At 53.4% G+C, this 17,804-nt stretch overlaps 2 protein-coding genes across 7 annotated transcripts in view; one reads left to right on the forward strand and one right to left on the reverse strand.

Moving 5' to 3' along the window:
- Positions 1 to 6,909, forward strand: part of DNAH11 (dynein axonemal heavy chain 11) — a 286,917-nt gene extending 280,008 nt beyond the window's left edge. For all 3 annotated transcript variants that reach the window (XM_066240541.1, XM_066240539.1, XM_066240540.1), the window contains 5 exons: positions 1,470 to 1,652; positions 1,731 to 1,846; positions 4,741 to 4,853; positions 5,283 to 5,423; positions 6,275 to 6,909. In XM_066240541.1, the coding sequence (XP_066096638.1) occupies positions 1,470 to 1,652; positions 1,731 to 1,846; positions 4,741 to 4,853; positions 5,283 to 5,423; positions 6,275 to 6,522 (801 nt within the window). In that variant the 3' untranslated portion in view covers positions 6,523 to 6,909. The remainder of the gene's footprint in view (positions 1 to 1,469; positions 1,653 to 1,730; positions 1,847 to 4,740; positions 4,854 to 5,282; positions 5,424 to 6,274) is intronic.
- Positions 6,662 to 17,804, reverse strand: part of CDCA7L (cell division cycle associated 7 like) — a 46,861-nt gene continuing 35,718 nt past the window's right edge. For 2 of the 4 annotated variants that reach the window (XM_066240546.1, XM_066240543.1), the window contains 7 exons: positions 14,059 to 14,448; positions 12,625 to 12,696; positions 12,337 to 12,507; positions 11,491 to 11,613; positions 10,153 to 10,302; positions 9,021 to 9,157; positions 6,662 to 7,621 (listed from right to left, as the gene is read on the reverse strand). In XM_066240546.1, the coding sequence (XP_066096643.1) occupies positions 7,591 to 7,621; positions 9,021 to 9,157; positions 10,153 to 10,302; positions 11,491 to 11,613; positions 12,337 to 12,507; positions 12,625 to 12,696; positions 14,059 to 14,448 (1,074 nt within the window). In that variant the 3' untranslated portion in view covers positions 6,662 to 7,590. Of the gene's footprint in view, positions 7,622 to 9,020; positions 9,158 to 10,152; positions 10,303 to 11,490; positions 11,617 to 12,336; positions 12,508 to 12,624; positions 12,697 to 14,058; positions 14,449 to 17,804 lie in introns of all 4 variants that reach the window. The other 2 variants (XM_066240545.1, XM_066240542.1) reach the window with 1 other exon arrangement.

A 17,804-nucleotide genomic window follows, 5' to 3' on the forward strand; every position in this document is an offset into this window, starting at 1 on the left:
GTAGCTACAAGCGTCCGTCCAGTGTGTGCACCCGGTACCGAAGAGCGCGCTGAGTAGCAAGAGGGTCCCTATTTCAGAGAGCAGCTTGGGCAACATCCCAAAGCCAAACAGCTAGAAAGGGCCAGTGAGAGAAACCAAATTGTAGCCAACTCCAAAAGCCATCCTCTTACCCAACTGCTCTACTACACTGTGCTTCAATCTACCGCCGTTGTGAACCTGCCAGGGCGCTAACGCAGCTGGCAGGCAGGTGGCAGAAGCAGCGGCAGCCATCTGAGAGATCAAGGGTAAGTAAGCAGTTTGGGGCTGGAGATGGGCAGTACCACTCAGTTCTTTCTCCAGTGTGTTTGCTGGTTTCCCACAGCGCAGGAAAACTTAGAATAAGTATGCCCATTGGAGAGCGACAGACACATCCATGTCTCCAGAGTATATATCTTTTATTTCTTTAGGGCAACAATTAGGGAAGATAGAAGCTTCCTCGTGGAAAATGTCAACCAAATCGCTCCCAAAACTTTAGAGTATCCCAGAAGGCAGCACCCTAGAGTCACTAGATTTAACTCAAGATTACAGACATCTTCGGTTTGCATGACTTTTCAGATGACTAGTTAAATGAACTTTTTATGAAACGTAAAATACCTAAGTGTTGGGGTTCTACTTCCTGTTGTTGTATTTTCACATGTAAATGAAATGTGGCTGACAGTTCTTCTAGTCCTTCAATGCAAACAGCAAAGGACCTGCAAGCAAACAGCAGCCCCTCCCTGATGAGACCTAAAGAAGGGAGCAGGCTGGCCCTGGCAGGTTGGCTCAGTGGTAGAGCATCGCCCTGGCGTGCAGGAGTCCCGGGTTCAATTCCCGGCCAGGGCACACAGGAGAAGTGCCCATCTGCTTCTCCACCCCTCCCTCTCTCCTTCCTCTCTCTCTTCCCCTCCCGCAGCCAAGGCTCCACTGGAGCAAAGTTTGCCCGACTGCTGGGGATGGCTCTGTGGCCTCTGCCTCAGGCACTAGAATGGCTCTGGTCGTGACAGAGCGACGCCCCGGATGGGCAGAGCATCGTTCCCTGGTGGGCGTATCGGGTGGATCCCGGTCGGGTGCATGCGGGAGTCTATCTGACTGCCTCCCCATTTCCAGCTTCGAAAAAATACAAGGAAAAAAGGAAGAAAAAAAAAAAGGGCACAGGCTGCTTTGATGGGGGTTGGGGGGGGCTGGCAAGGCCACTCTGCCCACCTCCTAGAAGGGGAGGCATCTTTTCAACGCATTAGCAAGCGCCTCTGGGAGTTGTGTGCTATATTCTGGGTCTTAAAAAAAAACAAGATATATGTATATAGCTACTGTGACCAAAAATAAAACAAGAGCTGACTGTGTGCTCGTGATTTAAGGTTAGGAGTGTCCTGGGTGACATTTTGTGACTGTGTTCGTGATTTAAGGTTAGGAGTGTCCTGGGTGACATTTTGTGACTGTGTTCGTGATTTAAGGTTAGGAGTGTCCTGGATGACATTTTGGAGAAACTCCCAGCAGAGTTCAACATGGCGGAGATCACGCAGAGAAACCCCAACAGAAGCCCCTACGTTCTTGTCTGCTTCCAAGAATGCGAGAGGATGAATGCTCTCCTCCGGGAAATGCGGGCGTCGCTTCAGCAGCTGGACCTCGGTTTGAAGGTAAGCGGAAAGGGGGCTGGAGCAGGCTCCCCCCACAGTGGAAGACAGTCACGAGGCGGCCTTCTCTCTCCACGCCAGGGAGAGCTGACACTGTCCCCTGCCGTGGAAGCCCAGCAGTCCGCACTGAGTTACGACACGGTTCCCGACACTTGGAGCAAACTGGCTTACGCCTCTACCTACGGCCTGGCCCAGTGGTAAGCTCCCCTGGCTCCCGCCGGCCTCTCTGCTCATGCTCGTTCCTTGTTCAGCCCGTAAGAGTTACCAAGATTGGGCTTTGGGACTGCACTTGTTAAAAGTGTACAAACCCCTACCAGTTTCATGCGGATTTCCTTAGAGTGTTGCTTCAAAAGCAAAAGTAATTAAAACTCAGGATCAGAGCAAGATTGAAATTCTGCCTCTTACTTACTAGTTGTTTGATCTTGGACCAAAGACCTGACCTAATTTCTCATTTTATCATCTGAAAAATGTGGGTAATAGAATTCCCTCATGGAGTTGCGACGGCCACGGGAGGCAACTTGAATGTGCCGCCTCTGTGGCCCAGGGCCACCTGACAGGAGCTGCAGAGTGATCTGAGGTTGGCGGCTGCCTGTGCTTCGACTGAGGCACCCGGGAGCGGTCACCCTGTGGGATGAGGCCAGCTGTCCCTAGTGCCAGGCTTGGGGCCACTTAGCAAGATATGTAGGGCATGCAGAGGCTGGCCACTACTTGTTTGTGGGCCTGTTAGAGATTTTAGGAAAGTACACAGCTCAGGCCTGGGCCTGCGACTTGTGTGGCTCATCCTCTGAAAGAGGTTCGGCAGGGCTCCCAGTTCGGGGGGGCGGGAGGGGAGGCAGGTCTCAGAAGAGCTGTGTTAGCCTGCAGGCTGTGTGAGTGTGTGTGGGGGTCTCCACAGAGGGGTGATGACACGTGAGTCCTGGAGCGAGCTGCCCCTCCAGCCCTTAGCCCATGGCTAGCCATCTCCGGTCCGTCCCTGCGCTTACAAGCTGCTGCCCAGTGGGGCTGGAGCTCACAGCGAAGGCTCCCATCAGCAAGTAAGTGTGCACGGGGGCCTCTGAGAACGCCTGGGACTCCAGCGGCCTCCATCTCACCTGGACAGAATGCCAGACTGTCACAGCAGGGTGTCGTGAGGATGCCTCTTCCCAGCACTCAGACCCCTCTGATTCCTTTTTTTTTTTTTTTTCTGAAGCTGGAAACGGGGAGAGACAGTCAGACAGACTCCCGCATGTGCCCGACCGGGATCCACTCGGCACGCCCACCAGGGGTGACGCTCTGCCCACCAGGGGGCGATGCTCTGCCCCTCTGGGGCGTCGCTCTGCTGCAACCAGAGCCACTCTAGCGCCTGGGGCAGAGGCCAAGGAGCCATCCCCAGCGCCCGGGCCATCTTTGCTCCAATGGAGCCTTGGGGCAGGAGGGGAAGAGAAAGACAGAGAGGAAGGAGGGGGAGGGGGGTATGGAGAAGCAAATGGACGCTTCTCCTAAGTGCCCTGGCCGGGAATCAAACCCGGGTCCCCCGCACGCCAGGCCGACGCTCTACCGCTAAGCCAACCGGCCAGGGCCAGACCCCTCTGATTCTTAACTGCCACACGTGGGTGTGGGACCGGCCCAACTCACGTCTCTGCCACGCCTCCCAGTTCCCATACGGCTTCATCATCTCCTGTGTCACAGGAGCTCAGGGGGCTCTATACTCAGGATGTAATTTTGATGTGGTCGTGGGGGTGGCAAGCAGTGCTCACCTGCTCCGCCACCTTGACCGGCAGTCTCTGTGCCCTCGTTTTCAAAGCCGGCGGTGGCCAGTTTCATCACCTGGCTAACCTTGAAAAGTTTCTAGTCCGATGTGCAGTAAATCAGACTGTCCTCAGCATGTGCGTATGACTCGAGGGACATGTCACCAAGCCAGGGACAGAAGTTATTTCCAGCTGCTCCTTGGCCTTGGCAGTCAACACAGAAAGGTTCATCGGGGTCTCTGTGTTCCCCCTGACTTGTCAGGACGGGTCCATCCCCCCCGAGAGCTGCTTCGCTGGCTTCTGTGCTGGGCTGTCCTCCGCTCCCATTCCCCCGCTGTCTGTAAGTCCTTCAACCTGTATGTCAGGTTTCACACGTTCCCTGTTATCCAAGTTCACGTTTGCTTAGCCTCTGTGGGCCAGCCTCCTCCAAGGGAGACTGCGGGTACTTCCTACCCTGCCAGACCGTGCAGCTAAGATGCGAGGACCGGCCCTGGCCGGTTGGCTCAGTGGTAGAGCGTCGGCCTGGCGTGCGGGAGTCCTGGGTTCGATTCTCAGCCAGGGCACACAGGAGAAGCACCCATCTGCTTCTCCCCCCCTCCCCCCCTCCTTCCTCTCTGTCTCTCTCTTCCCCTCCCGCAGCCAAGGCTCCACTGGAGCAAAGTTGGCCCGGGTATTGGGATAGCTCCGTGGCCTCTGCCTCAGGCTCTAGAATGGCCCTGGTTGTAACAGAGCAACGCCCCCTGGTGGACATGCCAGGTGGATCCCGGTGGGGCGCATGCGGGAGTCTGTCTGACTGCCTCCCCGTTTCCAACTTCAGAAAAATAAAAAAATTAAAAAGATGCGAGGACCTGGGTAAAAGCAGCAGTCTTACATCGCAGGTTTACAGTGGATAAAATAACTTTACAACCCCCTTTCCTGCTTTCAGGAAATCACTGCCTGTGGGAAGACTTCTGTAGTATGCTCACTGCCTTTCCTGGCAACGCTGGTCTAGTAACAGTCACAGCAGCCACCCCTCCCTGTCCCCAGACACACACGGGTGGTCTTCCCATGCACCCTGCACTTCAGCCTGTTCCCCGTGGGCACCTGTCAGCCCAGACCATACACAGACCTCCAGTGAACAGCCACCACCTAGGCGTAGGATCTAAACAGTTGAATGGAGACAAGTTTCCCATACTCCCTGGTGTTCTCGTCCCTGATAGCAGTTGTACGACAGGACATTCTGCAAATCGGGGAACGATTTTGCTGGTTCTCAGTGGTGTGTACCTTTCTACCTCCACCCTTCCCCAGAATGTACCTAATCTCTTTGGGAAACTTCTGTATTAACTAAAAAGCAAGCTTATTTTCTCCTACCTTCTACCTACCAGGTTTAACAACCTCCTCTTGCGATGTCGAGAACTGGACACTTGGACACAGGATCTCGCCCTTCCGGCCGTGGTGTGGCTTTCTGGCTTCTTCAACCCCCAGTCCTTCTTAACTGGTAAGGTCCAATGCTCACAGAACCACCGCCCTCGCAGAAATCCCGCCTGCCTTCACCTGTGTGTGGCTCTCCCTGCCGGGCTCCCCAGACCTTTGCCGTTGAGGAGGAGGAGAGGTGACAAGAGATGACCCTCCAGGCAGAAGGGCAGTGCAAGGGAAGGAGACGGGATGTGGTTCATGCTAGCAAACATTTTCTGCCCAGAGCTCCATCCTGCCACGACAGGGCCAAATGGCCGGGGCGGCTCCAGTCAAAGCCGCGAGGTTGTCCTGCGGACCTTGCTCTGACGCAGCCACGTGCAAACACGCAAGCACACCAAAAACACGGTGTGGGCCAGAGCATGCCGCGGTAGATGCTCAGCTTGCTGGTGGCTCCTGGGACCCTTACACACAACTTCACCCGATTCAATTCCTGTCCCTTCTCCTCCCAAAGCAATCATGCAGACCACGGCCCGAAAAAATGAGTGGCCACTGGATAAAATGTGCCTGGCAGTTGATGTAACCAAGAAAACCAAGGAAGAATATGGCCACCCGCCGAGGGAAGGCGCCTATCTGCACGGGCTGTTCCTGGAAGGTAAGACGCCCCGGGGCGTACACGCAGCCACTCAGTGAGGGAGCCTTTTTACAGAGCTTCTTACACAGCTTCAAGTTAGTACTGACCCTCTCTGGTCTGCGTCTGGGCGTTCACTCACGTTAGTGGGTGTTCACCTCATTGCCTGCTCTTTTTTAAATGCCAGGATGTATGTCCAACGTGAGCCAAATTTTAAGGCATTTGGGGTGATGGCTCCCACTTAAATTATTGTGCTTTTCAATGCAATCCATTCAAAATCTTTCTACTTTTCACTTATTGCGAGACATCTCCAAGCCTTCAAGATGCCACTGTCCACTGTAAATCTCTTTAGTTTTCCAACTTTACCTGGCCAGGAATTGGTTCTGCGGGACTGCCTCTTATCTCAGAGAACACTTTCAGAAATGCAAGATGCTCTTTTTTTTCATTCTAGAGCACAGGCCACAAGTTCAAGTGTTTAGAGGCAGGGCAGGCAGTGGAGATGAGGTAGCTGGACTCGGTAAGCAGAGGTGCAGGGGAAAGAGTGTGTGGTCGACGGGAGCCCTCCCACTCTCCACATGCACTCCAGGGCCAGTTTTGAAAAGGCGGGGCAAACTAGTTTGCTTTAGTGTGTCTGGATTATTAGGAACGTACACTAACTTGGATGAATACAGACTCTATGAGAGGTTCAGTGTGAAGCACGGGAGCAATGGGCTGCTTTACTGCGTGTACGTGGCCTCCCACTCACACCTCCATCGTGGGCCAGCTCAGTAAGGAAGCCACCGACCAGCAGGAACGTTGACAAAACCGGGACGTTTATTGTCTACAGCAGTTACAAGAGCCGCCCCACCCTGGCCACCCGTGTGTTTTTGCTGCAGGTGCGAGATGGGACAGGGAGACGGGCACCATCGCTGAAGCCCGCCTCAAGGAGCTGACCTCGGGGATGCCGGTCATCTTTGCCAGAGCCATACCCGCGGACAGGCTGGACAGCAGACACACCTACGAGTGCCCTGTGTACAAGACCAAAAGGAGGGGCCCCGACTACGTCTGGACCTTCAGGCTGAAGAGCAGAGAGAAGGCGGCCAAGTGGGTCCTGGCAGGCGTGGCTCTGCTGCTGGAGGCGTAGATGGCCCTGGCGCCCGGACACTGCCTCCGGCCCCGGCGGGGACACAGGGCGCCTTCTGCATTGTGTCCTTGCCTCGGTCACATACACGTTAATTTATTCTGAGAGCCTTTTACAAAACATATTCCCGCTTCTGTCCCTCTTAAGTAACTGTGCGTTAATACTTCTAAACACCATCCTTTAAAAGTGGGGAAGACACAGAGGCAAACGTACAAAGAAATACTGGAAAACCGGTCAGAATGTGTTCATTAATGTTCAGCTTTCCCCAGTACCCACCCCACAACCCAGAAAGTACCACGACGCTCACAACCTCAAATACAGTGGGTCGAAGTCTCCTGGTCAACAGGTGGGATTTTAGTTCTTATAAGATATTAAACAAAAAAAAATTTTTTAAATTAAAAATTAGCTCTTACATTCTTTTCCTATAGAGAAGCCCCTGGCCCTAGGGAATCCTGAATGAAGAGGCAGACGCCCCCCAGGCCTCCAGTGTCGGCATCGTGACAGCCCACTTTTTGTGCATTCAAGTTTTAATAAAAAATAATAAACCTCTAGTACTCTCCAGTTCTGTCGTTAATCGCACTTTGTAATTTAGGGGAACGCTCTTCGGTATAAATTTCCAATCACTCAGAGCAGGTTAAACTATGGGGTTTGAACTATGGTCAGGATAAGGTAAAACGAAGGTTATGGAACCCCTGTTAAGACTTGGCCTCCCATTACCATTTGGGAGGCAAAAATAAAATCCAGGCACCATCTAGAAACAGTGTCAAAGGCAAGAGCTACCGATACAATGTTTTCTCTGGAACCTTAACTGTGCTTTTTTAATCAGCTGCAGATCATTTTAACCATTCAAACAGTCCTGCATATATGCACCTACATTGATTCCCTCGAGGTGCTTACCTGTCTTCCCAAGAAATCTTTGTAAGCAATATAAACAATCTTAAAAAAACAAAGTATTTTGATCTATGAAGGATTTCTGTATAAAAACACAACTAAGAAATCTTAGGCACAAACGGTACACCGGGCACGTCTCCCTGGAGTCCTCAGAGGTCAGTCGGCTGGTTCTTCTTTCTCTCAATTGTCTTCCACCAGCTGCTTCTGTAAGCTGAGGAAAAGACCAAGTCGCATGCTAGGCTCCAAAGCTCAGAGAGTGCAAGGCCCAGAATGGGACTCCTGCTGCTGTCAGCCCTGACTCCTGCTTCAGGAGCAGGGAACGCCACGGGCAGGCCCCCACTAGGCCTGGTCTTGCTCTGAAACTGCTTCCAGAGTGTGTTGTGGACCATAATTTATCTCCCCAACCCCCAGAATGAGACAGCCACATCCTAAATACAAATCCCCAAACCTCTCCGTTCTGCCAGGGGGGTCAGGGCTGCCCCTCAGCCTACCTTGTGTACAGTCAGTCCCGGTTACAAAAGAGACCGGTTCTGTAGGTTTGAAGATGTGTAAGTATATAACACAGCAAGGTAAAGATAAACACTATGTTAAGACAAACACTGGTCTAGATAGGTAAATGTAGCTGTTCCCATTTAAGAGCTACTCCACAGAACCTCTCTCACTCGTAACCCAGGCACTGCCTGTATTCCAGGTGTTTCCCACAGGGGGAAATGTCAGATCCAGGCAGTTCCAAGCTGAAAATCCGAGCCACGGAGGGAATTTCCCAATAAGGATAAAGAGCAGTCCTGAACCTTTCCAAGGCAAGCGCAGCAGACTGGGTGCCATTCAAGGCAGTTTGTGAGTCAGCCTGCAATGGGGCAGCCACTCCCTACCCACAGGGGCTGCCTTGCGGGGCCCAGGACGGCAGCCTCCGCTCTGATCTGGGGAACCTAGGATGGTATCCTCCACTCTGATCTGGGGGGCCCAGGACAACGGCCCCCGCTCTGATCTGGGGGCCCAGGACGGTGGCCCCCGCTCTGATCTGGGGGGCCCAGGATGGCGGCCTCCATTCTGATCTGGGGGACCTAGGATGGTATCCTCCACTCTGATCTGGGGGGCCCAGGACGACGGCCCCCGCTCTGATCTGGGGAGCCCAGGACGGCAGCCTCCGCTCTGATCTGGGGGGCCCAGGACGGCGGCCTCCATTCTGATCTGGGGGGCCCAGGACGGCGGCCCCCGCTCTGATCTGGGGGCCCAGGACAGTGGCCTCCGTTCTGATCTGGGGGACCTAGGATGGCGTCCTCCGCTCTGATCTGGGGGGCCCAGGATGGCGGCCTCCATTCTGATCTGGGGGACCTAGGATGGTATCCTCCACTCTAATCTGGGGAGCCCAGGATGGCGGCCTCCATTCTGATCTGGGGGACCTAGGATGGTATCCTCCGCTCTGATCCGGGGGGCCCAGGACAGCGGCCCCCACTCTGATCTGGGGGCCCAGGACAGTGGCCTCCGTTCTGATTTGGGGGACCTAGGATGGTGTCCTCTGCTCTGATCCGGGGGGCCCAGGATGGCGGCCTCCACTCTGATCTGGGGGACCCCGGACAGCAGCCTCCACTCTGATCTGGGGGGCTTACCTCTCCAGGTACTCCTTGACGTTGTCATAACCATAAAACTTGGCCAGGTGAATGAGGATCCCTGTGGCACAGCGGCCGTCGCGCTTCCGACAGTAACTGCAGTTGCAGATCCCACGGCAGGGAGGACACATCCAATCCTGGGAGAGAAATGAGCGCAGGAAGGCCAGCGTCAGCTGCGGGCTCTGGTCGGGCCTGGTTCAGCTGACCCCTCCCCCAGCCTTTAATCACGTCATAAGGCGAGGGCCATCTCATCTGTTTCCTCTGACAGACATCAAAAGCCCCAACATCATACCCTCAGAAACACTGAAAAATGTTGGTTTTATCCAGGACCAGCTAACGTAAACTAGTAGACACCTGTTCAGAACTTAAGATCGGTGAGACCTGGGGATGAATGTTAGTTTTTCCACTTCCCCTTTGTGGGACTGTGGTTAAATCATTTAACCCGAATGGCAGGTTAATGTCACCTGCAAACTGGGGACAGAGATCTACTGCTATGTAAGAGGTCATGAACACAGAATGTCCAGGTTCAAGGTCATACTTACTAATAACCAGGAGACTATTACTTTACAGAAGGAACGGAGGCATAGGGAGGTTACAAACCTACTTCACAGCTCCATGTAAATAAACTGCATTAACGGATGTGGAGCCTGAGCGCTCGGAGGGCACACAGAAGGCACCCTACACTGTGACACCCCCGGCCCGGCCCAGGAAAACCCCAGGCAACTCCTGCCGCTGGAGGAAAAGCCCCGGGATGAGTGAGACCACTGTCAGCAAGCTCGGCTGACCTTGGAAAACCCACTGCAGCCTTGTCCCCTGTCCTGTCCACTGGTCAGCTTGCTCCCTGTCCTTCCTTTCTCTTAGCACTTCAGGTGCAGAGAGGAGGCGGTGAGGACGGCACAAAGCTCTGCAGCTACTGGCCCCTGACAGGGGCCCGGGAGCCCCGCCCGCAGGCTCCCGTCCGTCACCCCGGGAGCCCCGCCCACAGGCTCCCGTCCGTCACCCCGGGAGCCCCGCCCGCAGGCTCCCGTCACCACCGGGAGCCCCGCCCACAGGCTCCCTGTCACCCCGGGAGCCCTGCCCGCAGGCTCCCGTCACCCTTACGATTCACGGCGAGTGTGCACGCGGCTCCTACCGGGTCCAGCAGCGCTGACCTCACGTCCTCCCCGTAGCGGTTGCGCAGGCACGGCCCACAGAACTGCCCCCGCACCCCGCCGCAGCTCTGGCTCCGACACACCGTCTTGGTGTCCATGGTCTTCTGCCGACACTGATGGCACGTGTTGCCCTAGGGGAGAAGGCTGTGAGCGGCGGAGGAAGGATCGATGGGGTGACGTCCGCGAGCCCGCCCGCTGCCAGGCACATTCCCGAGCGCACAAGGACGCACGGCCCTCTCAGACACCACAGCCTGTTTCTCTGGTAGGGGCCGTGGCACCCCTGGGGGCCGGAGAAGCCTACAGGGGCAGATGAGACTGAGCAGGAACCCTGGGAGAAACGAAATGATTAGAGACGAGAGGGTGGGAGGAGAGGCAGAGCCCACGGAGGGCGACAGGTGACAGCGGCCGGGGGCCCCGAGCAGCATCACTCAGCTCCGGCCGAGGTCCTGGTGATCTGGAGGTTCTCACTGAGGATCTTCTGGTTTGAAAATGTTGGCAATTAAAACATTGTAACAGCTGTCCCACGACTTACCTAAAATGTGCAGAATACCACAAAGCTCCCTTCTAGATCACCCTTTCAAAGAAATTTTAACCCACCTCCTCCCAACCGGTCTCTCAAACTTTAGTTGCTGTGGTTTTATTAACCAAAAAGCACATTTTTTAGTATTTAAAAGTATAACAATTATAAAGAAGCCCTTTTCTGAACTATACTCCTGCCTCCCCTCAGACACTGTGCAGCCCCCAGAGAAACCTCTCCCACGGGTGGGGAGCATTCCTGCCCCAAGCTGTCTCCCCTTCCCCAGTTAGAGCTGACCCTCCAACTCAGAGCCCACTCTGCACCCTGGGTGGTCCAGGGTGTGAACCCAGACCCAGTTTAACAACAATGCAGGATTTAAAATACTAGACCAGTGGGAGTCAACCTGGTCCCTACCGCCCACTAGGGGGCGTTCCAGCCTTCATGGTGGGCGGTAGCAGAGCAACCAAAGTATAAATAAAAAGATAGATTTAACTATAGTCAGTTGTTTTATAAAGATTTATTCTGCCAAACTTAGCAAAAATCCAACATAAAGTACTTGGTAAGTAATTATTATCACATGCTTTAACTTGCTGTAACTCTGCTTTATAAATTTTATAAAGTAAAGTTACTTCCCTACTTTATAAATCACCATGACTGTGGAACCAGTGGGCGGTTAGAAAATGTTACTACTAACAGATACAGAAGTGGGCGGTAGGTATAAAAAGGTTGACTACCCCTGTACTAGTGCCCTGGAGTCCCAGTAGAATACCAAGCAGGTGACTTACCATCCTGTATCACTTACCAGAGCTTTATCATAGATTTTATCTCGAACAGTTAGGGCAACATTTTCTAAGTCCTCTTCAGTGATGTCCTCCACGGGCCGGAAGGGAGACACCCGGTGACGCCGTCTGTACCCCTGGCACTTCTGCTGCGAGAGGTGACAAAGCAGAACCTGGCGTAAGATATTCTGAGTGGCTAAAAATTTTTGGATGTTAAACTCTCAGAGTTCTAGCACCCTTAATGAGCGTTAACTGTGTCCCTCTCCTCCTTTCCGAAAATCACCTGATCGTGGAGCCCTGGACTGAAACCCTGCTGCACAGCGAGTGCCAAGCTTCCTTCCTGGCCAGGGGACAGATCAATACACGGGGAGCTCAGGTTTCACCTGCCCCCTAAACGGGCACCTGCTGTCAACTCTGAGGACCGCAGTGAACAGCCACACCCACCAACGGGAAGCGTCCAGTTTTTCTCCCTCCTGAATGAAGGCACCTGAACCGCCTCTCGCCTAGAACAAAGGACAAAGGCCGGGCGGGATCACTGTCCTTTCCCCAAACACACCCATAAAGCTGGCTGGAGCCGGTAGCGGGCCAGGGCTGCCTGCACTGGAGAGTAAGCTGGGCTCCTGACCACTGAGCCGCTCTGCTCCTCCATGGGGCTTAGCTAAAAGTTAGACCAGGGCCTCTCAGGGGGTGGTCTCAGGAGCACAACCATCTGGGAATGAATGGAAATGCACATTGTCAGCAGCTGCGGCTCTACCGAGGCAGGAGCTCAGCACTTTTTACCAGCTCTGGGGCGACCAGGGTGAACGCTGGAGGTTAGGGGACCGCTGGCTTAGACAAAGAGTTATTTGTTCACGATGGTCAGAAAATACCCCACTGATTGTCTTCCTCCTTTTGAAACTGTAAAACTCGTCCGCGAACATGGAGGCCGAGAGAGTGAAGTTCTCCAGCGCGAACTTCTCAGGCGGTCGCGCGCTCCGGGTGGGGTTCATGCGCCGGGGGATCTGCCCCTCCGAGAAGGCCCGCCTGACGGTCCTCTTCTTCTGAAAGGGAGAGCACAGACAGGCGTGGCTGGGGGCCTCCCGGCATAGGAGCCACCTGGCCCTCGATGCCGTCCATCGGTTCTGGAGTAAATACTGATAAAGGAGTACAGCACTTACAGAAGCTGAGTTCGGGCTTCGGACCGGGAAGAAGTCTGGCACTGAGTTCAGTTCCGCCAATAACTGAGCAAGCTGCAGTTCAGAACAGAGAAAGGGCCGCACGTGAACACTCCCGCGTCCGGCTCATCTCACACCTCATCACAAGTCGTCAGCTCTGCAGCCCGGAGGCGCCTGGCTGACGCAGTGCACCGCAGACCTCCACGGCTGTTCTAAGGTTAACCTCGCATGTACAGATTCCTCTCGGCAGAGGAGAGATGCACATGTCACTGTTCACAGGAATAAACTCCGTGCCCGTTCCTTACGTGAGGGCGGGACAAGAGAAAGCCTGTCCTGAAGTGACCACGGCCAGAGCATCGGGCTGAACTCCGGACCGGGCCACTGATTAGCAGTGTGACTCCAGAATGCCGTTCTGCACACCTGAGCCAAGTTTCATCATGTTCGTAACAGAAAGGGCTCACTCAGACCATTCTGAGAGTTATTCAGAGCTCCAGAAAATGAAGCCGGTGAAGTTCTTATCAATGAAAATAATTTCTGAAAACATTTCGTAACGGGCAGTAAGTAATATGCCAATATGCAACTTCATTAGGATTCTCTTTAGTTTTAGATTTATATAAATGGACGGTGTCACTAAAAGATCATGAAAAACGTAATTCTTATTTTCAAGATGTGGACAGAAACAGTGTTAAAAATTTCCCTTAGCTAATAAGCACAAATATGCTTCAGGATAAAGTTTACCCAAAAGTAAGCTTTCTATTAACTTATTAAATATGTAAGACTGTATATACAGCATCACTACGTAACTCTTTTTAAAAAAAAATATTAAAGGGAAACATCTACCAAAAGCCAATCCACTAAAAGCAACTGGCAGAATTACTTTTTAAACTCTACCAACTTGTATTCTTATATACAAAACTATAAGGCTGGCCACTGTTATTGACCACGTACAGGAAAAACTACCCAAAACAGATTTCACCATGTCCCATGGATTCTTCTTGTGAGGACATCTGAAAGCTGTCTTACTACCTGGGCCTCTTCCATCCCTCAAGGTCATGTCTTGAAAGCACAGGTGTCAGGGCCGACAGACGCCTGCCTGACCCACGCACGGCTACTCCTCATGGGCTCCCCGACCTCTGCCCCCAGCTTCCTTCTGCGGGGACAGGCCAGCTGCTCAGCTCCCTCCAGCTCCGAGACCGCTCCGGTTACAACCTCATTCCACCAGCAGTAAGTGGCATCGGTTCACGGCATAGTGTCGGGAGCTGAACATGGTGCTGGGAGTCCCTTTCTGTTCCCAGACCAGAGCTAGCAGGGAGTCACCGCCTGGCTGCAGGGGGACAGGGTACACAGCCGCCAGGGCACATCGCCCAGCAGCAGCCAAGGCGGCAGCTGCCGGCTGGACCCGGGGCCGGTGCCCAGAGGGCCCTCGCGGGGCCTTACCATGGCTTTGTTCTCCTTGATATTCATGGTCCTTTTCAGCAGCGCATCAGAGCTCTCCTGGCCCTCCCCCCTGGAGCCGTCCTCAGACTCCGAGGCAGAATCTCCTCTCTCCTGTCCTTGCTGGCAGCCTTGACTTCTCCCAAGGACGCCTTTCTTCTTGTCCCGGAACCGGGAACTGGACAACAGCGGCTTGGCAGGGCTGTCTCTGCCGGGCTTCTTGGCCGGTTTCTTGCTGGGGAACTGCAAGGCTACGCGGAGGCCAACACTGCTTCTCCTCGGCTTGCTTCTCCTGGGCGCGGCCTCCTCCTCCTCCTCCTCTTCCTCCTCCTCCTCCTCCTCCTCGGACCCAGATGATGCCTGGCTGTCGTCACTCAGATCGGACTCCCCGAGCTAACGAAATGAGAAAAAGATGTTGTCTGATAACACACTTACAAAAAGACCTATTTAAAACCACTCTGACATTATTTCAGGAAAATAATACACAGCTGAGAGCTTCTCCTTGTGAGTCCGCCGGACCTCTTCAGTTCAGTGCTTAAGGAGTCTGCGATGGGTTGATCAGAGGCGGGCACTACCACCAGCACTGTGCTCTGCCCACCCCAACGGGTGCCTCTCCGAGGTCTGCAGCTGCGACCAGGGGCCCCTCTCCGAGTGTGGTCCCAGGAGCCCCAGCAGCTCCTGAGGGCTTAGCAGAAACGCGAAGTCTCAGCCATTGGCCCGGTGGGCTCCATTCAGAGCATCAGGCTGGAAGGAAAGGACGACAAACCAGGCTCCTCCACAGCGAACGGCCAAGCTGGCACATCGGGAAGCTGAGTAACACGGGGAAGACTCACGCTAAGGGTGTGCATGGCCCAAGACAGACGACTCTGCCCTAAGTAGTGGGACTATGACTCATGAGGTGAAAGAAGCAGGCTGAGCTGCCCCTGGGGCCTGGGGGGGGGGGGCACCGCTCGGGGACACGTTGGGTCCTCATTCCCTTTTCTGTGACCGCAGTGCCATGAGGTGGGGGTGGGGGGCATGGGGTCAGACAGCTCCGTAGGTCACCCATTCAGTCAGCTCAAGAAACTCTCCCAAGGCCCTGGCCAGTTGGCTCAGTGGTAGAGCATCAGCCCAACGTGTAAGTCCTAGGTTAGATTCCCAGCCAGGGCACACAGGAGAAGCGTTCATCTACTTCTCCATCCCTCCCCCTCTCCTTCCTCTCTGTCTCTCTCTTCCCCTCCTGCAGCCAAGGCTCCATTGGAGCAAAGTTGGCCCAGGCACTGAGGATGGCTCCATGGCCTCCGCCTCAGGTGCTAGAATGGCTCCGGTTGCAATGGAGCAACACCCCAGATGGGCAGAGCATCGCCCCCTGGTGGGCATGCTGGGTGGATCCTGGTCGGGTGCATGCGGGAGACTGTCTCTCTGCCTCCCTGCTTCTCACTTCAGAAAACTACAAAAAATAAAATGAAAAGAAACTCTCCCAATTTTCAAACTCCACTCAGTACAGGTCTCCACCATTAAATCGTAACTCAGGTTTCTCAAGAACACAGTGAGAATGGAAGGCAATGGCAAGGTGACATTACCCAGGTGACGGGGTAACAGCTCAGAGGCGGAGAGACTACCAGTAACAATAGAAAGAGGCTTACATAACGAGATCAAGGGCATCTTTCCTGGACCACATGCTGGCAGGTTGGAGTCCAGGACCTTGGACAATGGGGTCGCTGTAAGGAGAGTGGCACGCAGCCCCTAGGTGGGCCCAGGACTCACCTACCTGACTCTGCTTCCTCCTCAGGGACCACCCCCCAAATTCTAGTGCATTCAAGGTAAAAATAAGGCAGAGGGAGGGGGAAAAATACAGAAATTGCCCAATCGTGGTCTAGATATCAACCCACAAGCCAAGTAGAGAAATCAAACAACACTGCACTCATTTTTCTTTTAATATCCTGAATGTCCTACATTAGTAGCTTTGGAATTAAAAATGGTCGGCTGCAGGGGAATCCAATTTTCAGACACACTGTCAGAGAAGCTCAGAGGAAATATCCCTTAGATTGACTTGATTTATCATAATCTTCATCTAAACCACCTCTCCTTACCAAGGACATAGAGCAGCTTACTAAGGACTAAAGCAGGGAGAGAACAAACTAAAAACACCGTGGACACACAGACCCGAGGGAAGAATGTGAGGGCTGGCACCCCGCTGTCTCCCCTCTGGCTAGATGATCACGAGGCAGCAGCTAGAGCCCTGATGGCGAACCTTTTTATAAAAACCACCCACTTTTGCAGTGCTGGTCAACCTGGTCCCCTCCGCTCACTAGTGGGTGGTCCAGCTTTCATGGTGGGCCAATCGCAGCACCGTTTGGTTGCTCCGCTACCGCCCACCATGAAAGCTGGAACGCCCACTAGTGAGCGGGAGGGACCAGGTTGACCAGCACTGCAAAAGTGGGTGGTTTTTATAAAAAGGTTCATCATCACGGAGCTAGAGTAATGTGGTCTCACCACATTACTTCTCCCAGAGAAGGTGGTCTCACCAGCTCTCACTGGGGAGGTAGGGGGAGAGGGGGAGGCAACGAGACTTATTTTCTCACCAAATTTTAAAAGAAAATTTGCAGGTGGACCTGCCCCGAGCTATGAGTTGTATCAGTCAAGGTAACATGTTGCAATGCACACCCTAAATTTACAGACTGAGAGCGTGGGAGGAGGGGGACACTTTTGGGGTATTGACTGCACTGGAAACACAAATTCTTTGCATAACCAAACACCAGGTAGCTGAAGAAGAGAAGATAAATAAGACACCAAGATGACACTGTTAGGGTTTGGAAGGAACTAAGTGTCTCGCTGGACAACAATGGAAGGCTTGCTGGCCAGAACAGTTCGTGGGAAGAAAGGCAAGGGCGGGCTGGGCCTACAGTTTGGCACCGCTCAGTGCTGCTATTCACGGGGAGGAAAAATCACCACCGTATGATGCAGCCTACCGCTGGGGCCTTCGGGCCTTAAGTCCCCCCTAAGAACAGGGGACGAATTAGTTACAGCTTATTTAAACGTCTACAGAGGTTCCAAGCCACAAGAGGTCCCTTAGGCATTTCTGATCATGAAGAGTCTCAACCTGTACCCTTTATCTTGAGAACGAAACAGGAAGTAGTTCATTGATTTGAGGAATCAATGTATGCTATTTTTAGTTAGCAGAAAACACTTTTATGCCTAGAAAAACAAAGCCAAAGGCTGTTCTTCACAAAGTTACCCTGAGATTCAAATACCAGTCAGCAGTCAGCTGGCCTAAGCGCAGGGAATACTAGGAAGAGATCAACCAACAAGTCTCTCCATGGCAAAGCGACAAGAGATTTCTCTGAATCAGGCAGCTCGGAACATCTTTCTCCTTAGAAAGCACCTCAAACTCCAAGTCGAGAAAGCACAGGGAAACTCCCAGACTGGACGCAGCTGAATCTTGGCCGAATTCACCAGAACTCAAGACCATTACTTCACACACCCAACTCTAAAGAACTTATTACTCCCAGACAGACCCTCCTCTTTTCAGATAAAAAGAGTTCCAGAAAGCCTTTGACAAGGACATTAAGGTGCATCTGGGATGTCCCCATCCCAATTCCAAAGCAGGGAAAGACAACTGGATTTTCACGAAGAATAACAGACCGGTGACCAAGGATTCACCTTAGAATAGCAATTTTTATGTGTATTTTGCTCACAGGCTCATAAGATCAACATCCGTTCAGACGGGATTACGACTATGACAGCCCGCACTCCCTCATGTCGGACAG

The sequence above is a fragment of the Saccopteryx bilineata genome, chromosome 7 (genome assembly GCF_036850765.1).
Source record: "Saccopteryx bilineata isolate mSacBil1 chromosome 7, mSacBil1_pri_phased_curated, whole genome shotgun sequence".
Classification (NCBI taxonomy): Eukaryota; Metazoa; Chordata; class Mammalia; order Chiroptera; family Emballonuridae; genus Saccopteryx; species Saccopteryx bilineata.